Below are 24108 nucleotides of genomic sequence, written 5' to 3'. Positions count from 1 at the left end.
TCAGGCTAGAAGTAAGATACAAATATGAGACTTGTGTCGAATTGTTTACAACTATCAAAGTTTTTTTCTGTTTCAGGTTCGCAGTACGTAAGTGCTGGATGAGGTGCAGTACCCAAGAAGCCATGTTAACCAACCAGGAGAAGGCACAGTGTGTCCTGCGGTACCATGAGACACGATCACCAACGACAGTGCAGAGACACTTCCAGACAACATTTGGAAGGAATCCACCTGATGTCAAGAGCATTAAAGCCTGGTATGAGAAGTTCAAGAACACAGAATCGGTTTCTGACCTTCCGAGGTCTGGCCGGCCAAGAACCTCAGCAGACGGGGTGGAAGCTGTAAGACAATCTTTTCTGCGAAGTCCGAAGAAATCCGTGCGCAGGTCCTCACGTGAATTACAGATGCCAAAAAGCTCTCTCCATGACATTTTACACAAACGTTTATTATTTCGTGCATACAAAGTGCAAATCGTTCAGGCCTTGTTACCCAATGACAGTACACGTCGATATGACTTTGCGGTCGAAATGCTGTCACGTATTGAGGACGATGATGTTTATCTCAGACGAATTGCCTTTTCCGACGAATCGCCATAATGTGCGCATTTGGGGCTCACAACCCCCTGGCGAGGTCATGGAGTGCACCAGAGGCAGTCCAAAGGTGAATGTTTGGTGAGCGCTATTGCACGATCGATTATCGGGCCATTCTTCTTCGCTGAGGCTACCATCACATCTGCAGTGTATCTGGACATGTTGCAAGTGTATGCTCTTCCTCAGCTGCTTCAGTATCACCCCGATGTCTTGTTTCAGCTAGACGGTGCACCACCTCATTGGGGTTTGGACGTCCGTGCCTATCTCGATATGACCTTTCCTGGGCGATGGATTGGTCATGATGGGCCAACGGTTTGGCCTCCACGCTCTCCTGACATAACCCCATTAGACTTATTTTTATGGGGTTATGTCAAGGACGAGGTCTACCGAACACGTGTACCTGATCTTGAAACCCTGCGGTAACGGATAACAACAGTCGTTGAATCGATCCCTGAAGTGATGTTGGCTAATGTGTGGACGGAAATTGAATATCGCCTAGATGTGCTACGTGCTACCAAGGGTGCTCATGTGGAAGTTTACCGATGTGTGAAAAAAATTTTGATATTTTGAGAGTTCCTAGATAACAGAACGCAGCATGTCATTCTCTATGGAGAGAAGTCTTCCGAAGTAAGAGTGATTTCAGGTGTGCCGCAGGGGAGTGTCGTAGGACCGTTGCTATTCACAATGTACATAAATTACCTTGTGGATGACATCGGAAGTTCACTGAGGCCTTTTGCGGATGATGCTGCGGTATATCGAGAGGTTGTTACAATGGAAAATTGTACTGAAATGCGGGAGGATCTGCAGCGAATTGACGCATGGTGCAGGGAATGGCAATTGAATCTTAATGTAGACAAGTGTAATGTGCTGCGAATACATAGAAAGATAGATCCCTTATCATTTAGCTACAAAATAGCAAGTCAGCAACTGGAAGCAGTTAATTCCATAAATTATCTGGGAGTACGCATTAGGAGTGATTTAAAATGGAATAATCATATAAAGTTGATCGTCGGTAAAGCAGATGCCAGACTGAGATTCATTGGAAGAATCCTAAGGAAATGCAATCCGAAAACAAAGGAAGTAGGTTACAGTACGCTTGTTCGCCCACTGCTTGAATTCTGTTCAGCAGTGTGGGATCCGTACCAGATAGGGTTGATAGTAGAGGTAGAGAAGATCCAACAGAGAGCAGCGAGCTTCGTTACAGGATCATTTAGTATTCGCGAAAGCGTTACGGAGATGATAGATAAACTCCAGTGGAAGACTCTGCAGGAGAAACGCTCAGTAGCTCGGTACGGGCTTTTGTTGAAGTTTCGAGAACATACCTTCACCGAGGAGTCAAGCAGTATATTGCTCCCTCCTACGTATATCTCGCGAAGAGACCATGAGGATAAAATCAGAGATTAGAGCCCACACAGAGGCATACCGACAATCCTTCTTTCCACGAACAATACGAGACTGGAATAGAAGGGAGAACCGATAGAGGTACTCAAGATACCCTCCGCCACACACCGTCAGGTGGCTTGCGGAGTATGGATGTAGATGTAGATGAAACAATTAGACACCAGTTTCATATTTGTATCTTACTTCTAGCCTGAGTTATCAATTTATGTAATCAGGGAAAGACTTTTCGGGCACCCTGTAGTTCATCAGCATGCTTTTCGCATTCAGCATACTGGGAATGTCTAAGTAAATAACTGGAGTGTGTGCCACCGTGGTCGCTTTCAATGTGAAATTATCTGAGACACAGGTAGTCAGTGTTATTGTACAGGGAATTGAGGATCGTTCTCTCATTTTGTTTTTAAAAGAACCAGTAACCAGCTTAGACCTAGATCTTTTGGTTACTAATATCATTGGGGTTTCTCAAGCGGAGGCAAAGCACAGCTCTGATAAGCAGGTGGCGCGTGTAGATAACGCTAAACCGAGCAACTCGGGCAAGGGCAAGAGGATGCATAGGCTTTGGTTCAAAATGGTTCAAATGGCTCTGAGCACTATGGGACTCAACTGCTGTGGTCATAAGTCCCCTAGAACTTAGAACTACTTAAACCTAACTAACCTAAGGACAGCACACAACACCCAGCCATCACGAGGCAGAGAAAATCCCTGACCCCGCCGGGAATCGAACCCGGGAACCCGGGCGTGGGAAGCGAGAACGCTACCGCACGACCACGAGATGCGGGCTCATAGGCTTTGCTATCATTGCAGTGAACCCAGGCATTTTATTCGGAACTGGCGGCTTTCCCAAGGGTAGCCTTCGAACAGCCTGACGTGAGGGTAAAGGTGGCACTCAGCTTCACATACTTTTCCGTGAGCTTGTCACAAGGTGGCAGGTGTTAAAGGTTCTTCTTTGCCTTTCGCTTGCACTTACCCCAACCATGAGCCAGTGTATGCCTTGCTCGACTCTGGAAGTATTGTGTCATTGTTGGAATACCGGTGGTATTCCAGGTGTCGACGTAATCTACCCAAGGTATAGTCCACTGTAGGGAGCTGTACGGCAGTTAATGGGCAACAATTGGGTTCCGTAGGCACACTGCATGTGTATTGCCGTATGGGTAATTTTCATGGGCTGTTCACGTCACTGTGGAGAAGGGATTGTGTAACAACCTCCTGTTAGGGTGCGATTGTATAGGAAAATCTTGGTTGGTGTTGGATTATGTTAAGAGCGTCTTATTTCGGGTTTCACACCTCTTTAAAGATTTTGTTCTGCAAGCATACTCATCGTCCAGGTGTTCTGAATTTGTGAGTTTGAGTTGAGTCTTAGCTAATGAAGAGGCACAACAGGTGTTGCATCTTCTTCCCTGTATGACGAATGAAATAGAGTACTGAATTCAATTATTTGGAGCGAGAGCCCATAAGGCAGTCTCCTTATACACTGTCACTGCCTAAGGTGAAACTGTTAAAACAGGAAGTTGACAATGTTAGCAAACGGTGTGACTCATCCTTCGACTTCCCTCTATGCACCGCCCATCTTTTTGGTCAAAAAGGCAGATGGGGATGGTTTCCTTCCTATGGTGGAGTATCGTGTCTTGAATTGGAAGATAGTTCTTGAATCTGCCCCTCTTCCTGGCCTTTACCATTGCTTTACCTGGTTCACTGGTACCCAGTACTTCACGGTACTTGATCTAAATCAAGCATTTCACCAGATACCACTGGTGGAGGAATGAAATGCAGCTACTGAGTCTTTCACAGATTGGAACTGTCCCTTACACGGGTTCTGGCTCGCCCATGTAAGACAATCGGTATTGCTCACTCGACAGTGCACCTATTGGCTTTTAAATTCTTGGTGGGCATATTGGGGTAGTGAGAATGTTATGGCTAATGAATTCAGCTGCATATTTGAGAAGCAAGGGGCGGAAGATTTCACTAGACCCTCTGATGAGCTGGAAATCGTGAGAGTTGTTCTTTCTGAGGTACTGGCTTTGTTTACGAACTTAGAGCAGGAACAAGAGACAGATCCTGAGTTGATAATAATTATCTGGTGCTCTATTTGCATTTGGAAAACAATAATTTCCCCACTTCTTGCTTTCTGCCCACCCAGTTAATTCCCAGCTTGTTAACTTGTGGAACATTGTGGATTTGCTTCCAGATAAAACAACTTTGGAGGGCGGGTACGGGAAAGTGTGACATCAAGAAACTTAGGCTTGCTGGGCTGCATTTCAGTAAAAAGTGCTAGCCCCAGCTGAATAAAGCTTGTTGGCCAGTCTCATCCTGGAGGTAGAGTTTATTGGGGGGTGGGAGAGGCTGAGCCATGCTACAAGGTCGATACTTCGCACCTGACTTGCGAGCGCGTCTGTGGTGCTGCGATGTGAGGGTATATGTGATTTGCTTAGGCAGATCATCTGGGGCAACGAGCAGAGAGATTTTTTTTCTGGTGGTTGCCGTTGGAACAGATCGCTGGTGGTCTGTTTTGGCTACGAAGTACTCGGTACGAAAGGACTCTGGAGCTCGCTGGGCGAGTAAGGAGAAACAGTTAAACATGCGAGGGAGGACGTTCCTGCACCGAAGACGTGCCGCGACCAGAAGATGTGTGGCCTGTGGCATCTGCTGTTTCCCAAATGTCACTGTTGGCGCTGGTTTGTTCGGAGGACGAAGCCTTGCTGTTCTTGGACTTACTAAGACTGGGTGGGCGCCGTAATTATCCTCTTGCGTTACTGGTTTTTCTCAGATCTGGGCACTTGAGTGTGTAGCACACAGGTTTTGGAACATTATTCGGCAGCCTGCCTTTTGACCTATTGTGGTGCACCACTTTCTTCTTTGTTTCGACAAATAACCGTATTGCTTATTTTGCTTATTTAGTGCGTCTCTGGCGTGTTCATGTCGATCTAGTGTCGCTACCCTCCGCTTCCCTTTGGGTTGGAAAAAAGTTTTCTCTTTTGGTTTCTATTGCCAAACGTTTGTTTTATCGTGTTCACATGTTGATTGAGCTCTACATTTATGTTCAGACTAGTGTACCTAAGGATGTTTGGTCATTTGAGCCTCCTTTCTGATATTTCATGTTTGAACTGTTAAAAGATACAGCCTCTCTCGAGGTACCCCTCTTTTTTTAATTACGTTAAAAAGAGGATTGTAATACGTGTTCACTCACTTGTCTTAGATTTTTGGTGTGTTATGTAAGCCGGCCGCTGGTGGCCGAGCGGTTCTAGGCGCTTCAGTCTGGAACCGCGCGACCGCTACGGTCGCGGGTTCGAAACCTGCCTCGGGCATGGATGTGTGTGATGTCCTTACGTTAGTTAAGTTTAAGTAGTTCTGAGTTCTAGGGGACTGATGACCTGAGATGTTAGGTCCCATAGTGCTCAGAGCCATTTGAACCATTTTGTGTTATGTAAGTCAGTTATAATCTGGTCCCCCATTGGGATGTGGCTGCGCAGTATGGGTGAACCTCGCGCATGGCCGTTTTGCTAGACGTGGTGGCTGGGAGCCTTGACAGGCAAGTTAGTGATCACATCTTACTTGCACCACTTCCGTCCGTATTCTGCCCCTTACGTTTGGTATTTTTAGCTTTTACCATTTGTAAAATTTACTATTGTATTGTATTTATTTTTCCTTAACTAAAGAATCTTAAACCGGTTATTGGGATATTTGGATAAAATTTAAACGAATCTTGGAAGAGCACTCAAATCTGTTATCTATCTTGTAAGTTTTAATGGTTTTGTTTTATGTTCTTTCTAATGAAATAGTGATTCCTTGCATTTGTATTAAACATAATTTTGTGGCCCAATAAATTTAAAAATGTTTTAAACAATAACCAATTCCTTCCCCCCCCCCCACCCCTCCATTCATCGTCCGGCTGTTCCTAATGTATTTAGTCGAGCACATGCAGTGGTACCGTAGTCCCATGCACTATCAACTTTGGTTATAAAACACTACAATCCACATTAAAACGTAAAATGCCGGATGCCGGTATCATAAACTTATGGAGCTTAGAACAATGCATTTCGCGACACACTCCGTAGTTCTGTGGCACACAGTAAAATAAGTCGTGCGTACTGTTGGTGGTGAAAGCAGGAAACAAAGCATTGCCACGTGCGACGAGGGAGAATGAGAACACTGGCTTATATAAATGGGTTAAACATTAAAGCATGCATAAAAACCTTACAAAATGGTTAAAACATGGTAGACAGACAAACTGTAAAGATACACTATGTTTAAGTTCAAAATCAGTGACGCGAATGAAAACCATGTTCGCGAACATGCATCGCATGAGCTAAATTATCACTAACCGTAATTCAAACGGATAGCTGTCAGGCTGGGTGAGTATTCTAGTTGTCAGACTGTTTCGCCGTTCGGCATACAAAGTTTGCAGCGTGGTTATTATATCAACCAACGAAACTACACAGGTTGTAACAAAAATGTACTGCACAAATTGCATGACACATTCCTCACACGTAGACGAAGAAATTGTTATATGAACATGTCTGGAAATTTGTTTCCAAATTACAACTCACTTTCTCCAGCTCATTAATCATAGCAAACACACAACAACAGAAAGTTTCAATCACGGGGAACATGCACTCTTGGTGACGTTTGGTTACCTTGTGCAACGCGTGTTTTATTTTCGTGTCCCTGTTGCTGTGCGTCATACGTAATTGTTGCTTATAGGTAACGTTAACTGTTCTAGCGATCAGTAAGACCGCTGCAAGCTGGGACCTTGTAGAGAAACTGTGAGATGAGGGTGTAGAAATGAAGTAAAAAATTATTTAATATAATTAATTTTCATTTAGAGCACAATTACATGGAACTTTTTGCCGCAGAAGTAGTTGGTAAGCCACATTTTTCGGAAGATTTCACCTTTTTCAGCAAGTCTTTTTTTCGTTTTCGTATTTGTGGAACTCCAAGCAAGTGAGCCTGTTGTTAAACTGGCACAGTAAGACTGTTTCCACAGGCCCTGGCGGCAGTCTATTTCTTTCATCAGCCCACTGGGCCGACATCGGCAAAATATTCTTTCCATAGTGGCGTTGTGTGCCGGGGATACAATACAAATACCCGCATAATTTTAGCAGTTAGCATTTGTGTTCAGGATTTTCGGTTTCCTTATGTAAATCCACCTTTCTTCCATGCGGTGTTTAAACTTCCATTCTTCCGAGTCACACTTAGTTTCTAAAATTCTCTTCAGATATATGTTCCTGAAAACAATTATTGTAGGCTGAAATCTTCACACCATTTTAGTCATGTATATAATAGTGTTTTCAATCACCACCCAGTCTGAGGTTTCAGACAGCGTCATTCAATCAAATGCTTGATATTTATTAAAAGAAATAGCCCATTTCGGTAAGTAATCAAATGCTGTGGTCACAAAGCCGTTCTCTCTTCCTCAAATTTCGAAATCAAATTATTTCTTGATTAGGGTTCTCATTCTTTAATTTGTTCAAATTCATCTTGGTTTGCATGCCAATAAAATTGGCAGTCTTCCTTTCATTCAGCTATCTTTTAGAGTGTCAATAAATTTCGTATCTCAAGTATCGAGACTTCATTGTTCTCCAGGCTTTTTATATATTTTTTCAAAAGGAGCCAAGTTGTCATAAAGCGAGAGGTTGCTGGAAGTATGTTGTTTTTTCTGGTGAAAGTTGGTTCTGCCTCAGTGCCAGTGATGGCCAACTGAGAGGCTGCAACCAACCTGTCTGTGTGCTAGACACAGTGGACCTACACCTGGAGTTATGATCTGCGGTGCGATTTCGTATGACAGCAGGAGCATTATTGTGGCTATCCCACGCACCCTAAATCTGCATGGATACTCTGCAAATCACACTTGAGTGCCTGGCAGAGGGCTCATCGAACCAACTTCACAATAATTCACCATTATTCCACCCTCGAATAGCGCGCGGAAAAAACGAACACCTATATCTTTCCGCGTGAGCTCCCACTTGCCTTATTTTATTATGATGATCGCTTGTCCCTATGTAGGTGGCGTCAACCCATGTTTTCGCATTCGGAGGAGAAAGTTGGTGACTGAAATTTCGTGAGAAGATTACGCCGCAACGACAAACTCCTAAATCCTGTATCATGTCCGTGATATTTTCTCCCCTATTTCGCGATAATACAAAACATGGTGCTCTTCTTCGAACTTTCTCGTTGTACTCTCTTAGCCCTATGTGATAAGGATCCCAGACCGCGCAGCAGTACTCCAAAAGAGGACAAGCGTAGTGTAGGCTGTCTCTTTAGTAGCGCGTTACATTTTCTAAGTGTTCCGCCAGTAATATGCAGTCTCTGGTTTGCCTTCCCCACAACATTCTCTGTGTGTTCTTTCCAATTTAAATTGTTCGTAACTGTAATTTCTATGTATTTAATTGATTTTACGGCGTTTATATTAGACTGATTTATCGTGTAACTGAAGTTTAACAGATTACTTTTAGCACTCATGTGGATGATCTCACATTTTTCATTATTTAGGGTCATTTGTCAATTTCGCACCATTCAGATATCTTTTCTAAATCGTTTTGCAAATTGTTCTGATCTCCGATTTAGATTTTCTGTGATTTCCCTAAATCGCTCCAAGCAAATGCCGGGATGGTTCCTTTGAAAGGGCACGGCCGACTTCCATCCCCGTCCTTCCCTAATCCGATGAGACCGATGACCTCTCAGTTTGGTCTCTTCCCCCCAACAATCAGCATGCTGGGATCTAAGGACTGTACTGTCTTGCTTGGCTCTTGTCTTTACTGCTTTTATGTTTCTTGTATGTAATTTGATGTCTCACAAAAGAGGAAGTTATTAGCTAATGGGCAATAACGAGCGCAAGTTTTCTGAAACGTTCTTGTTCTCCCGGTCACAAATGATCCCACCCAGTATTAATTGTGAGTTTTTTTAAGGGGGGGGGGGTATGATGTCAAACCGGGCGACTGGCAGCAGGAAAGGCATCACAGGACATTTTAATTCCCACTGTCCTGAGTATCGGTTTGATAACTCCCATAAAAAATATACACGTTTGAATTCCACAGAGCGAAATACAGCGGCGTGCAGTAGAAAAATGCTGTGTGAAGAGGCGTGGCACTGCTCTTTGGCACACTTAAGGCCAAATAACATGTCTTACATTTCCTTGAACATATTTGTTTCATATATGAAACTCTTCAGAAAGATGTGCGCTACGAAATGAACATATTTTTGAATTTTTTATAAAATTTTGTCGTCTTATCACAAACGCTCGAGGGGGAGCAGGGGAGGGGGCACTACCAAGTTTTTTGCCCCGGTTCTGAAATATCGTACATCCGGGGCTGGGTGTAAATCGAATTGAGTGCTTAACCGTCTTCTTAGTTGCGACGGAGACCTGTCCATTAAACCTTCATTATGGGTGACACGGTTAACTGTCCCTCGGGGCAGCTGTTAAGTCAGCAGAGGAGTGCTCTTTTAGTAGACTGTATTTATTGTCCGCACATGGGGCGAGGATGATATAGCTGATCTCATCCGCATGTTCACCCAAGTGGGTAAGCACTGTGACGAGTTTTGTGTTGTCACTGATGACATCACTTGGGACCGACCGAAAGCCGTTGCAATCTCTGCTAGTGATGCCACTGACGCAGTATTGAGGGGAACGAGCACAACGCTCTCTGGCTAAAACCGGAGATACGTTCAGGCCGAAATTTTTGCGAGGAACATAAGTGTTCCCAAAGGATAGCCTAAATACAGTTGGTGGTGGCGTGTTTGTTGTTGTTAGAAGTACTTGTCGCGAAATTGAAGTACATAGTTCCGGTGAGATAGTATTGGCAACCAGAATAAAATAATAATTGGATCCTTTTACTGACCTCCCAATTCAGATGATAGTTGATACAATTACTGAAAGGTTCAAAGAAAACTTGAGTTTGATTTCAAACACGTACCCGACTCATACAATTATAGTTGGTGGTGACTTATTTACCCTCGATATTTTGGCGAAAGTACATGTTTAATTCCTGAGGTATACATAAATCATCATCCGAAATTGTGCTAAGCATTCTCTAAAAATTATTTCAGGAAGTCAGTCATGAGCCCACGACCGGCCGCAGTGGCCCAGCGGTTCTAGGCGCTACAGTCTGGAACCGCGCGACTGCTACGGTCACAGGTTCAAATCCTGCCTCGGGCATGGATGTGTGTGATGTCCTTAGGTTAGTTAGGTTTAAGTAGTTCTAAGTTCTAGGGGACTGATGACCACAGCAGTTAAGTCCCATAGTGCTCAGAGCCATTTGAAACATTTTTGATAAAATAAGGGAAATCGGAGCCCACACGGAAAGGTGCAGTCATTCGGTTGTATCCGCGCGCTGTTCGATAGTGGAATAATACTGAATTATTGTGAAGATGGTTCGATGTACCCTCTGCCAAGCACTCATGTGCGATTTCCAGAGTATCCACGTAAAAGTAGAACTCACTCTCTGCCTTACCTTCCTATTCATAACGAATATTACTCTCGATATGCCATTTTCTGCTGCTGGTGATATTACCCTACACTCATCTGACCAGAAATCCTTGTCTTCTTTCCATTTCACTTCACTGACCTCCACAGTATCTAGACCGAACCTCGGCATTTCCAAAAAATGGTTCAAATGGCTGTGAGCACTATGGGACTCAACATCTTAGGTCATAAGTCCCCTAGAACTTAGAACTACTTAAACCTAACTAACCTAAGGACATCACACACACCCATGCCCGAGGCAGGATTCGAACCTGCGACCGTAGCAGTCCCGCGGTTCCGAACTGCAGCGCCAGAACAGCTAGACCACCGCGGCCGGCTCGGCATTTCCCTTTTCAGATTTTCTAGCTTCCCTACCACGTTCAAACTTCCGAGATTCCACGCCCCGACTCGTAGAACGTAATCCTTTCATTGGTTATTCAATCTTTTTCTCACGGTCATCTTCCCGTTGGCAGTCATCTCTCTGAGATCCGAGTGGCGGACTAGTCTGGAGCTTTTTGCCAATGGAGAGACCAATTACAGACCGCATGTCCTGTGGACACACGTTACATGTCTTTAATGCAGTGGTTCCCATTGCCTTCTGCGTACTCACGCCGTTGATCATTGCTTATTCTTCCGCCTACAGGGGCAGTTTCCCACCCTCAGGGCAAGAGACTGCCCTGAACCTCAGTCTGCTCCTCCCCTCTCTTTGGCAAGGCTATTGGCCGAATGAGGGTGACTTCTTATGCCGGAAGCCTTCAGCCGCCATTACTTGATGATTTTTATACTGAATTTAAGCGGTAGCAGTGTTGGAACCCGGGACCGAGGATGTTTTGATTATTAGTCAAAGACATCTACCGCTAAACCACGGGTGCTTCTTACCTTAAACGTACTGAATAGTCTTCGTACCTTAAAATATTGGCAATAAATGTCTATTTTAACTGCACTTACTTGGAGCGCGATGAGTCCGACGAAGGACCTGGAGCCGAGAGCAGGCACTCCGGAATTGGTGACGACGAGCGACAGCAGGCTGGAGAAGTTGTGGAAGAGCGGCCCGATGGTGAGGTGATTGGGTGGTCCGCGAGCGGGAGCGACAATGCGCAGCTGTCGTACCAGGGCGGCGGGCATCTCGCCCGTGGGCACGGAGCCGGACATACCACCGCGATCGCACACCACCTGCGGGCACAGCAAGTCCACAGGAGAGCCGCGCACTTCGTCACAGGTTTGTACAGTCAGAGCAGCAGAAACGTGTTCATCGAATTCTAACTGGAGACGCTAAGTGACATGGAATTTCAAACTTCACGAACTGTGTTAAGAAAGGGCTGTAGCTCTTCCCAGTGTATGGCTGTGGGGGGACGCGTGGACTACAACGACAAAATATGGAAACACTAAAATACAAATGCCTAATATGTTGTCGGAAAGCCGTTGGCATTCAAAACACCTTTCTGTCGTTTCGGAATGGATAAATACAGGTCCTGTATGGTTATCATGAGCATCTTAAATCCTTCTTCCTGCAAAAAAAGTAGCAAGTTCAAGTAACGATAATGGAGGTGGATAGCGATCATGCTCCCTTCTCTCCAACGTAGACCACAAAGGCTCAATAATATTGGGATATGGCGACTGGTGCTAGGGGAGATGCGACACTTCATCTTCGTGCTCACAAAACCACTCCTGGATGATACGAACTGTGTGAACAGGGATCTACATCTACATATATACTCCGCTGGCCACGAAGCGGTGTGTGGCGGAGGGCACAATTCGTGCCAAAGTCATATTCCCCCCCCCCCCCACCCCCACCCCGCCCACTGTTCCACTCGCGGATCGCTCGAGGGAAAAACGACTGTCTGAACGCCTCAGTGAGAGCTCTTATTTCCTTATCTATGAATGGTGATCATTGCGCGATTTGAAAGTTGGTGGTAATAATATATGCTCTACATCCTCAGTGAAGATCGGATTTCGGAATTTAGTGAGCAGCCCCTTCCGTTTAGCGCGTCGTCTATCTGCAAGTGTGTCCCACTTCAAACTTTCTATGAGATTTGTAACGCTCCCGCGATGGCTAAATGTACCAGTCACGAATCTTGCCGCTCTTCTTTGGACCTTCCCAATCTCTTGAATCAGACCCAACTGGTAAAGGTCCCATACGGACGAACAATACTCCAAGACTGGACGAACTAACGTATTGTAAGCTATTTCCTTTGTTGAAGGACTGCATCGCTCCAGGATTCTACCAATAAACCGCAATCTAGAGTTCGCCTTACCCGTTACTTGTGTAATCTGATCATTCCATTTGAGATCATTTCGAATATTTACACCCAGATACTTGACGTATGTTACCGCTTCCAAAGACTGGGCATTTATTTTGTACTCCTACATTAATGGGAATTTTCGCTTTGTTATACGCAGTAGGTTTCACTTACTAATATTGAGAGATTACTGCCAGTCATTACACCACGCATTTATTTTCTGCAAATCCTCATTGATTTGTTCACAACTTTCATGTGATACTACTTTCCTGTAGACAACAGCATCATCGGCAAACAATCTAATGCCGCTTGTAAATGGTCCGCCTTTTTCGTTGATATTGCTAATTGCTGTAATCGCACTATTTCACTCCCATTTACGGAGCTTGTTAGCACTTGATGTTAGGTTGGCGCCATTACAATGCATTATAGTAATCGCTGCTGCTTGCTGGATCGCTGCTGTGTCTCGATACTGATGCTGGCTCTAAATCTGGTTGTCTAGGGTTAAAAAACATGAGGTCCCGTGTTTTTCATGTGCTTTTGATGATAAAGAACAAACGAAACCAACACATATGTAAACATCACATATTTATTACTTTGGTGGCCATCTTAATTCCACTGTCCACCAAAGACCATAACACAACACAAAGTAGTACTTCCTTTACATGTTCTTTGCATTGTTTTTCCATCCCAAACAATAACATAGAAACACACCTCACCAAAGTGACATTTCGACTGCCCCCCTCCGACTGCCTCCCGACCCTTCTCGCTGCTTGTATTTATAACATTGTCAAAGAACTACTAAAAAGAGATATAGTTTATGAGTCACATGTACATCTGTTATCATAATTTGTGCAGAAAAGTTATTAATTTGCATCGAGTGACATAATTTAACATGTTATGAAAATGACAGACAGATTTGTTGACTTGACAGAATAATTCTCTGTTACAAAAAGGCCGTTTTTTAGAAGTTTGTCAATTGACTTCTCTAATTTGCATAAATAAGTAAGGCCGGTATTACACTATCAAATTTCTTTGTCAAAGATTTGATCAAAGATGTGATCCAATATTCCGTCCAATATATTTGACAAAGATCTTTGACGTAGCGCTACAAGGGGTATTACACTGTCATCAAATTTTTCGTCAAAATTCAAGATGGCTGACAACAACTTGTTATTAACCGCAGCAGTTCTACGTACTCCAATTGCATTGTGTGCACATGTGGAAAAGAAGTGGGGGGAAAAAATGGAACCATACATACGAGGTTGACAGTCTTAAAAGTCCTGGGATTACAACTTGATAATAAATTCAGTTGGGAGGAGCACACCACAGAACTGCAGAAACGCCTTAACAAATCTGTATTTGCAATTCGAGTGTTAGCAGACATAGGCAACATAAAAATGAAAAAGCTTGCATACTTTCATTCCATAATGTCATATGGGATAATATTTTGGGGTAAATCTTGAAGTCAAACAAAAGTTTTCAAGGTCCAAAAGCGTGTAATACGTATTATTTGTGGAGTAAATTCACGGACCTCCTGCAGAAACCTCTTCAAAGAACTGGGTATACTAACTACTGCCTCTCAGTATATTTACTTCTTAATAAAATTTGTCGTAAATAATATATCTCTTTTTCCAACAAACAACTCAGTTCATACATACAATACCAGGAACAAAAATGATCTGCACAAGGACTTAAAAGCACTTACTTTAGTTCAAAAAGGGGTCCACTACTCAGGAACACTCATCTTCAATAATTTGCCAGGAAACATAAAAAATTTAGTTAGAAATAAAGATCAGTTTAAAAGGAGCCTGAAAGACTTACTACTGGCCAACTCCTTCTACTCCATTGGCGAAATTTTTAATAGAAACAAATGATGTATTGTATTTATTCATACTATTAGTATTTTTATTTCAGCTTAAAAAAAGTCGACATGTTCCACATCCATGAGGATCTCCTCAGCACGGATCTATGGAACGAAAAACTAATCTAATCTGGGTGAAGCCGTGGGTTTTACGACGACACGATAAAAGTATTCAACAAAACTTGTTACATGAGCTTACAGTGGAAGACGTCAAGTCGTACATCAATTACTTAAGAATGGATGAGCATACATTTCTGTATGTGCTCAATGAAGTGTATCCTCATATCACAAAGCACAATTTTCACTTAAGAACTGCTACATCTTCAGAAGACAGGCTCACTATAACACTCCGATTCCTTGCTACCGGAGAGGGTTATGTTAGGTTAGGTCAGGTTAGGTCTCCAATCTTCTTAATCTATTTTTGTATTCAGGGTGCCTCACGTTGTAAAGCGCCTCATAAGCTTCAGACATCTCTATTAATTCTGTAGTTGTCGGCACACACCAATTGTATTTACCGGCAATGGTTATAAAAACACTACAGACGACAGAACGCTGCAGCGATGCTAGCGCTCCGCGTGGTAACATATCGCATTGCAGTGAACAGAAGACAAGCGATTTCTTTGATCAAATATACGGCCTCGGCCTAGATTTGATCAAATATTGGACGACATTTGTCAAAGATCCCTATTACACTATCAAATATCTTTGACAAAGATATTGGACAAAGATATTGGACAAAGAAATTTGATAGTGTAATACCGGCCTAAGTAACATGAATTATGAAGAATTACATTGGTTTTCGTCTAAAATAGGATTGATTACGTGAATACTGAGTGAAAACGCTCCTAGTGAACAAATAGGTTTCACTGGGTGATTTTTATTTAAGGAGATCCAAAATACCTAAGTTGGCCACTATTTTTCGTACTTCATATTAATTATTTAAGATAAACTTAGTGTTTTTCATGATGACATTTGCTGTATCAGTGATCAAGTGATATAAACTTTTGTGTGGGTCAGTTATTCAGTATAATTTAATGGGTTGACTATTTATGGAGACATGTTATGCAATCATTGTTAACATACACAATAACTTTTCTATAATCATAAATACTCATTAAACTGGTTGAATTTGGAGGGTATCGCATACTTCGGGAAAGTAAAGCCTTTAATATGTTCCGTTACACGCTGTCAATACCATCAACCAGATCGTTTCTGTAAATTGTAAAAAGCAGAGAACCTATTACGCTGCCCTGGGGGCACACCTGAAGTTACGCTTGTTTCTGTTGAAGTCACCCCGTTCAGGACGACATACTGCTCCCTATCTTTTAGAAAACTTTCTATCCAACAGCATATGTCATCGGATAGATCGTAAGCGCGCACTTTTTGTAGCAAGTGACAGTGCGGAACTGAGTCGAACACCTTTCGAAAGTCGAGAAATATGGCATCAACCTGGGAGCCGGTATCTAGAGCCTGTTGTATATCGTGCACAAAGAGGGCCAGCTGTGTCTCGCATGACCGCTGTTTCCCAAAACCGCGCTGGACTCTATTCTCCTGCAACAAAGCATCGCCATTGGACAACAAATATTTTACGATTGAATGGTCCTGATGAGCCAGAATCGTCACATAATCCTTGGCAGTAATTGCGACCTTGCAGAGTAACCTTGGGGCTCATGGAATACCACCATGTCGCTGCTCAAATCAGTACCAAACCCCCGCCATATTTCACTATTGGGACATAAGCTCAGCCAATGCGAAACGAGATTCATCCGACCAAATGTCATTTTTCCATTGTTCCTTAGTTCATGTTTATAGCTTCGGCACCACATTTTTCTATTACAGGCATTTCATCACTGATAAGTGTTTTGAAATTTATCGTTTCGTTCTGGTGAACTGATCCGCTGCTCTTCGGGTGTGCCCTCTCGGACACGCTTTGTGGAGTGGGCACGCTGTCGTTTGGTGCGCCCTTGGGTAGGGGTGGTGGAAGCAGCGTCAGCGGCCAACAGTGGCCTACTGTTTGGATGGCTGCCTAAGCTGGTGAGTTGCGGTGGCCTTAACTACCTCACAGCCACGGTAACTCGCCACATGTAGGCAGTCACAGTTTGCACGCTTTGGGGTGTGCGTCCTGGGGAACAGATAGTTCCTGCCTGCAGCGTACTTCACACATACCTCGGGGAAAGAGTAGTGGCGAGCCAAGTGCCCCAAAACCTGACAGCAGAAGCACTGCACCAAGCCTTTCTCCTGCTTGAAGTTTTCAACTGTGAACTTTGTTTGCCACCCTCTAAATCAGGTAGAGCTACCTGTTCTCTGGGGTATCAGTGTGGATCACCAGCAGAGACGGCGACTCCTTGTGCATGATGTGCAATTTCATACAAGTCACGTTTCTCATGGTGAAGTTCGTTAAAGCTAGCTCTTCTTTCAGGAACCTGGCTCATCTGCTCTGGGGAAGCCACGGAAGACTAACTTGAGAAGCCTCTCAGGGACAGCCGTGTGTGTGTACCAACACATTCATTGGTTTGATGCCTCACCCGTCACGTTAATTAAAGCTTCTGTGCTCACAGCTTGCACGTGCACGAGGTTGCCTCCTGCAGCCCCCAAGGGTAGCCTGTGGTGGCCCACTGCTTCAGACTCTGTACGAGCCCCTTTAATCTTCTGTCACCTCGAAGACTATACGCAATAGCCATCGCTGCGACCGACCTGCTGTGGTTGCCGATCGGGAGTCGGCCGCATCTTCTTCTGCAGAGTTGTCTCCTTGAGCAGCGGCCGTGGTCTCTTGCTGCGTGGGTGGTGACTACCATCTTGGCGTCATCTGGCACTCTGAAGTGGTTGGCAGTTGTTGTGGGCACTGGGGAGGATGTCATGCTGTTCCTGGCCACCTGCCGAGATGTGACGATGATACAGGCAAGCCCTGCCACGCCGTCATTGGCAATGGTGCGCCTTCTGCTGCCAATGGTAGAGACAACGAGGTGACTCTTCTTGTTCCTTTCTGACGCCAGTATGTGCTCCAGTTCCCGACCCTTTGTGCCGTTCACCATCGAGACGGAACAGCAAGCTGGTCATCTTCCCGCGCGCCCACCCTTCTGTTGGGAGTGACGTGGTAGGTGCATCCTGCACCAGCATGTCGACTTTGTCATACTCATCTCCCGTCTCTGAGTCCATGGACAGAGGTCGTGTTTTGTAAGTGGATGGTGGAGGGAGGGGGGGGGGGAGGTGGGCAGGCTCCTCGGAACGGCGGTCTGCCACACCAACATGACCAATCGTCGTAATTGGGAGGCTGGATGGGGCTGCCGGCCGAGCAGGCTCGACTGAACGCCGATCCCCCACACCTATCGCGCTATTCAATGCTCCTCTGAATTCCGGGTGTGCCCACGACATCTCTTCTCAATACCGGAGCGACGACTTTTGTTTCAGAACACACCACATAGTTGTTTGAAGAAGCTCATAATAAATATCGGATATCCTCGACATTTCATCAGACATTCATGGCCGACGATTGCTTTACCCTTTGTATATACAACCAACTTCCAAGAATTTTGTATGCCAGTCATAAATCTGCTTTTGCAGAGGTAGCTTCTTCCTGAATTGACGGCAGGATGCACTTTGGACTTTAACAATGGCTTGACTTCATGCAAATTACAACACAGGAAAGATTTCTGTTGTGATGTAGTTGCCATGTAGCCACAAACAAATAACAGCGCAGCCGTATCAAAACTTAGAACCTCCCTTATTCGATGTAATGCGCCATGGTTTGCTATCTTTTACAGTCTGTAATAAACAACTGAAACGTCTTCTTTCCTTTTGAATCACCCGGTACAGAGGGTGATCGTAAGACAGCATATCTTGTATAACTACAATGCAACTCTGAGCACTAACAGTGCACATTCTCTTAAATTTGTCTAATGATTTCCAAAAAAGTTGATGCTAATTTAACCTAAAATAGAAACTAATTTCGCCTAAAATAGATGCCACATTTTCAGGTGATACCTATCAATTATGGTAATTCTTATTCAAGGATGAGTGGTTTAATACGACATTTGTCACAGATAAACTGTAAGAGTTTATCTGTGAAGAGATTTATGTATGTATACACTTGAATCTCACTGGGAAACTACTGAGAGATTGCCGGGCACTCTCACTTCTGATCTGGTGTCACACTTCTTAATGTTCTTAGAAAAGATGATCTTTATTACTTGGTTGCTATACCTGGATACGATCTGACTTCTTTCATATGATGAAATGGTTGGCAGTAGTTAACGCTCTTGCTTGTGTGCTCTAGGGAAGGAATAGCGGTAAGCTTTACCTGTGTTCAAAGGAAGAGGGTGCCGATTTAAACGACTGCAGTAAAATCATACAGCAGGTGAGGGCCGAGGGGAGCGTTCTTTCTGCAGAACCTGCGTGAAAATATTTGCGGACTGACCAGTTCCTCGGTCTCATTGTGCAGACATGTTTGATGGCGCCGGTTAGTCAGCGGCCGCGTCCAGGTAGGCTGACTAGCGCCGAGGAGGAGTTGCTGCTGCTATGGGCAGAGCATTCGTGACTGGCAATAAAGCAGAGGATGGATCCTTGTTAGGCAGGGAGCCGATTGTGTGTTTCTGCGAATTTCCGTGGGACAGGTCAGAGACGTCCAGACTCTGCTACAAAACATATTTGTGAAGGCATGAGACTTTTAGCAAGTCCATGGCTGTTCTTTGAAAAGTTCGAAATGGACGCAACGGCGGAGATAACGATCTTTTTATGGAGGGCTGTGGTTCCATCCACGTCATGCTTTTAGCAAAAACACAGCATAAATGCATGGAAAGAGGCCACGAAGCTTAATCTTCTTTCCTTTTCTCCGAATTAATTTTTAAAGTCGCTGGTTGGTCAAATTTGGGTATGCAGAGCAAGGGGCGGTCTCCCAGCTTCTAATGCCGGGCTCCAGCCCGTGATTGGCTTGTGATAAAGTGAAAGTAGTCTAAGATGTAAATGTGTTGTGCTACCGAGCTGGCAAGGAAAGCTGAGAGAAAGAGGACACTCTTGTACTGGCGCTTCGCTAGTAAAGAACCTAAACGGTAAGACTTGTGCCCTTTGCTAGTGTGTCACTTAGAGCCTGTGCTAGTTACCATCTGAACCGTCAGAGGCACATCTTTTAGCATCACGCACACAACGAGTGATGGGTGGGTGCACTGATCTGAGTCAGCCGTCCAAACATTTGACATATTCTGTCACGCATAGTCACGGCACGGAGTCAAATTGGTTTGGCAGACCAGCAAATGGGTCCACCTGCACATTGGCATCCACTGGGGTTTCGGAGGCTCAGAGGGAAGTATCTGCATTCAAAATTAGCTTAATGCGAGACCATATACTTGCATTTTTCGGGCGCGCACCATTAGTAATAAATTGCTACCGTCCATGACTCCAGTCGCCGAGCGCATCCTGGTGTGCTGCCCTGGCCTGCAGAAGGGTACAGTATTCGCTGCTATTCCGTAGGGCTCCAATATATGGTTCTCAGCACCCTGTTCTTTGGAACCATATTTTTCTTTATGGAATAGAGAGTATAGATGCTTGATAGTAGCGTAGTTTTTGGGTCATACCACGGATTCACATGTATGAAGTCAGGTAAAGCGATTAGTTCTGGTTAGGGTCTTGTGATGCTCCCCAGCTGCTCACTTTGTTCGCCATAGACCGGATATTAGTGAAAGCGTTTGTCAAAAATGTTTGTGTGACGTTTCTTTAGCCATTTTTCGTATTCTGATGTTAAGAATGAATAAATCTATTGTTATTTAGACCACAACTCCGCCTAGTGTTCTGATTAACATTATCTTTGCCAATGTTACTATAGTCTTGATTGCAATTGAAAGTAGGAAGTATATAGATATACATTCCCTGTGTTTTATTGCAGTTGCACGAGAATATGAAACTTCCTGGGAGATACCAGCTGAGTATCGGACGGGCAGTCGAACCTGAAACCTTGCCAGTCGCGAGCAGTGCTCCTACCCAGATCCCCTCAGGCACACAGTTTTAATCTGACAGGAAACTTCAAATTGGCGCACACTCTTTTGCACAGTGAAAGATCCGTTCTGGAAACGAGAATAAGTTTTCCGTAATACGTATAGTGAACTTACCTGTGACTCAGTTTTCAGTTACTTGCGTTGCAATTTACTTCTTAAAGTGCTACCTAACTACTAGATACGTATGGTATACGGGGGGGGGGGGGGGGGGGGAATCTTGGAACAAAGAAGGCTAACGTGCAATCACGCCGACAGAAGGAAGCGTTTACCGCACGCAGTTACCATATACTGTAATTCCGTGGGTACCAGAATTCTGTACGGCATAGCGTTGTTCCAGACTTACTGCAACATGTGTACCATCGTCTGATGAGCAGTCACAAGCCTGCGGGCAGCGGCGGGAGGGTGCTGTGGTGGTCTCTCCTGAGACTGCCACCGCAGGTAGCAGCAGCATCGCTACATACAGGAAACCCTGAAACAAACCAAGAACAGTGCTCGCTAGTTGCGCTGACTGCTAGGACGGAAATCACCATAGCAATATACTAAAATCTACATAGGTACTCCGCAAGCCACGGTACGGTGCGTGGCGGAGGGTACTCTGTACCACTACTAGTCAAATACCGGGTGATCAAAACGTCAGTATAAACTTGAAAACTTAATAAACAACAGAATAATGTAGATAGAGAGGTAAAAATTGACACACATGCTTGGAATGACATGGGGTTTTATTAGAACCATCCCATATTGCCAGACGCGTGAAAGATCTCTTGCACGCGTCGTTTGGTGATGACCGTGTGCTCAGCCGCCACTTTCGTCATGCTTGGCCTCCCAGGTCTCCAGACCTCAGTCCGTGCGATTATTGACTTTGGGGTTACCTGAAGTCACAAGTGTATCGTGATCGACCGACATCTCTTGGGATGCTGAAAGACAACATCCGACGCCAATGCCTCACCATAACTCCGGACATGCTTTACAGTGTTGTTCACAACATTATTCCTCGACTACAGCTATTGTTGAGGAATGATGGTGGACATATTGAACATTTCCTGTAAAGATCACCATCTTTGCTTTGTCTTACTTTGTTATGATAATTATTGCTATTCTGATCAGATGAAGCGCCATCTGTCGGACATTTTTTGAACTTTTGTATTTTTTGGTTCTAATAATACCCCATGTCATTCCAAGCACGTGTGTCAATTTGTACCTCTTTATCTACATTATTCCGTGATTTATTCAGTTTTCAAATTTATACTGACTTTTTGATCACCCGGTATATCCACTACATCGTCATGTTAGAACAGTACGTCAGTTTCTATATTGGAGCACAATCTAGTGACCATTTCCCCTGCAGGAATGTGTGAGGTGTACAGAGAGTGTACAAAAAATGGCTCTGAGCACTATGGGACTCAACTGCTGTGGTCATCAGTCCCCTAGAACTTAGAACTACTTAAACCTAACTAACCTAAGGACATCACACACAGCCATGCCCGAGGCAGGATTCGAACCTGCGACCGTAGCAGTCGCACGGTTCCGGACTGCGCGCCTAGAACCGCGAGACCACCGCGGCCGGCGAGAGTGTACAACACGAAAGTAAGTAGTATCCTACTACTACAGTATCAGTGAGTCACAGTTGTAATTGGTCAACTCTTACAAATACTTGGGTCTAACATTTTGTAGGAATTTGAAATAGAATGATCACATAGGCTCAGTCGCAGAAAAGAAGGCGACAGACTGTGGTTTATTGTTAGAATACTAGGTAAATGCAATCAGTCCACACAAGATATAGCTTACAAAACAGTTATGTAACCCATTCTAGAATATTGCAAGTGTGTGGGGCCGGCACCAAATGCGACTAACTGGGGATATTTAACATACTCTGATCAGCCAGAACATCATGACCACCGTCCTACTATCGACATAAATTCGTCCAGGCGATAGCAGCGTCAACTGGTGAGATATGATTGCTCGTCAGACACACGCACGGTGTATGCAGTATCAATGAGTGTGTAGAATGGGGAAGGCGCGCGATTATTCTGAGATTACCAAGGGCAGATTGTGATGGCCTGGAAGTTCGGCACGAGCATTTCGAAAAGATCACGACTTGTCAGGTGTTCGAGGAGTGTTGTGGTGTCTTCTGCACGTGGCGAAACCAAGGTGATACCATGTCCAGGCGTCTTGGGGTTGGGCAGCCACCCCTCATTACAGATATTGGACATCGTGGACTGGGCAGACTGGTAACACAAGACAGCTGGCAAACTGTGGCGGAACTAACATCAGACTTAAATGGTGGGCAGAGTACACGTGTGTCAGAACAAACGGTGCACCGAACACTCCTAATGATGGACCACAGCAGCCGACGACCCATGCATGTGCCGATGTTAGCACCACGACATTGACAACTACGACTGAAATGGGCACATGACCATCGGCACTCAACATTGGCGCAGTGGCAGAGCACTGAATGGTCTGATGAATCCCAATACCTTCTCCATCATCATGCCGATGGAAGGGCGCGAACCCGTCGTCTTTTAGGGAAATAGCTCCTTGACACTTGTACTTCAGGACGGAGACAAGCTGGTGGCGGCTCCATTATGCTCTGGGGATCATTCACATGGGCATCCATGGGTCTAGTGAAGCTGGTACAAGGCGTCATGATGGCTAAGGAGTATCTTACACTGGTTGCAGACCACGTACACCTCTTTATGACGATCATATTTCCCAATGGCAGAGGCATTTCTCAGTAAGATAATGCGCCATGTCACAAGGCCGGAAGTGTGATGGAGTGATTCGAGGAACAGACTGGTGATCTCCAGTTGATGTGCTGGTCCCCCAACTCACCAGATCTGAATGAACACCTCTGGAATGTGATTGAACATGGCGTCAGACCTCATCAGCCGCCTCCCCGGAATTTCCGGGAATTGGGCGACTTGTATGTGCAGATATGGTGTCAGCTATCTCCAGCGACCTACCAAGGCCTCATTGCTTTCATGACTCGACGCATCTCCGCTGTTATACCTGCCACAGGTGAACATACTGCCTATTAGGTGGGTGGTCATGGTGATCCGGCTGGTCAGTGTATACAAAGAAGGGCAACACAAATGATTATAAATTTGTTCTACCAATGGGACAGCGTTAAGTAGAACTGAAAAACCAGAACTGGTAGACCCTTGAAGACATATGTAATACAGGAATATTACATATCACTCCTCTAGGAGGAGTAGAGCAGCTACAGCGTGAACAGACGCGTTAAAGCAATCTTTCCCCCACTCCACGAAGTGGAAAGAAAGACTAATTATGGTGCAGTGTGCAGCACCCCGTGCCATGTACTTCACAGCTGTTTGAAAAGTACAGATGTAGCTAATAGAAAGAAGCTAAGTGTTGTAACTGCGATCAGGACCCGCGGAAAGGCCCGCGAACAACAACACACGGAAAAGGACGGACACGACCAACGTAGGACAGAACGAATACGACAAGACCGAACAACAGAGTCACAAGGAAACAAACTCGTACACGAACCAGGAAGAAAGCAGTCTAGCGCAAGCGAGGTATAAACCGACGTAAGCGAGATTAGACTGACGGATGAGCT

General features: G+C 44.7%; 1 protein-coding gene across 1 annotated transcript in view; it reads right to left on the bottom strand.

The window, feature by feature from the left end:
• Positions 1 to 11592, bottom strand: part of LOC126235225 (uncharacterized) — a 112904-nt gene extending 101312 nt beyond the window's left edge. Inside the window, exon 1 of the mRNA XM_049943955.1 lies at positions 11389 to 11592. Within this exon, the coding sequence (XP_049799912.1) occupies positions 11389 to 11592 (204 nt within the window). The remainder of the gene's footprint in view (positions 1 to 11388) is intronic.
• Positions 11593 to 24108: the final 12516 nt, after the last annotated feature.

The sequence above is a fragment of the Schistocerca nitens genome, chromosome 2 (assembly GCF_023898315.1).
Source record: "Schistocerca nitens isolate TAMUIC-IGC-003100 chromosome 2, iqSchNite1.1, whole genome shotgun sequence".
Taxonomy (NCBI): Eukaryota; Metazoa; Arthropoda; class Insecta; order Orthoptera; family Acrididae; genus Schistocerca; species Schistocerca nitens.
Note: the sequence above shows the minus strand (reverse complement) of the source record. Positions and strands in the feature narration are given on the sequence as shown.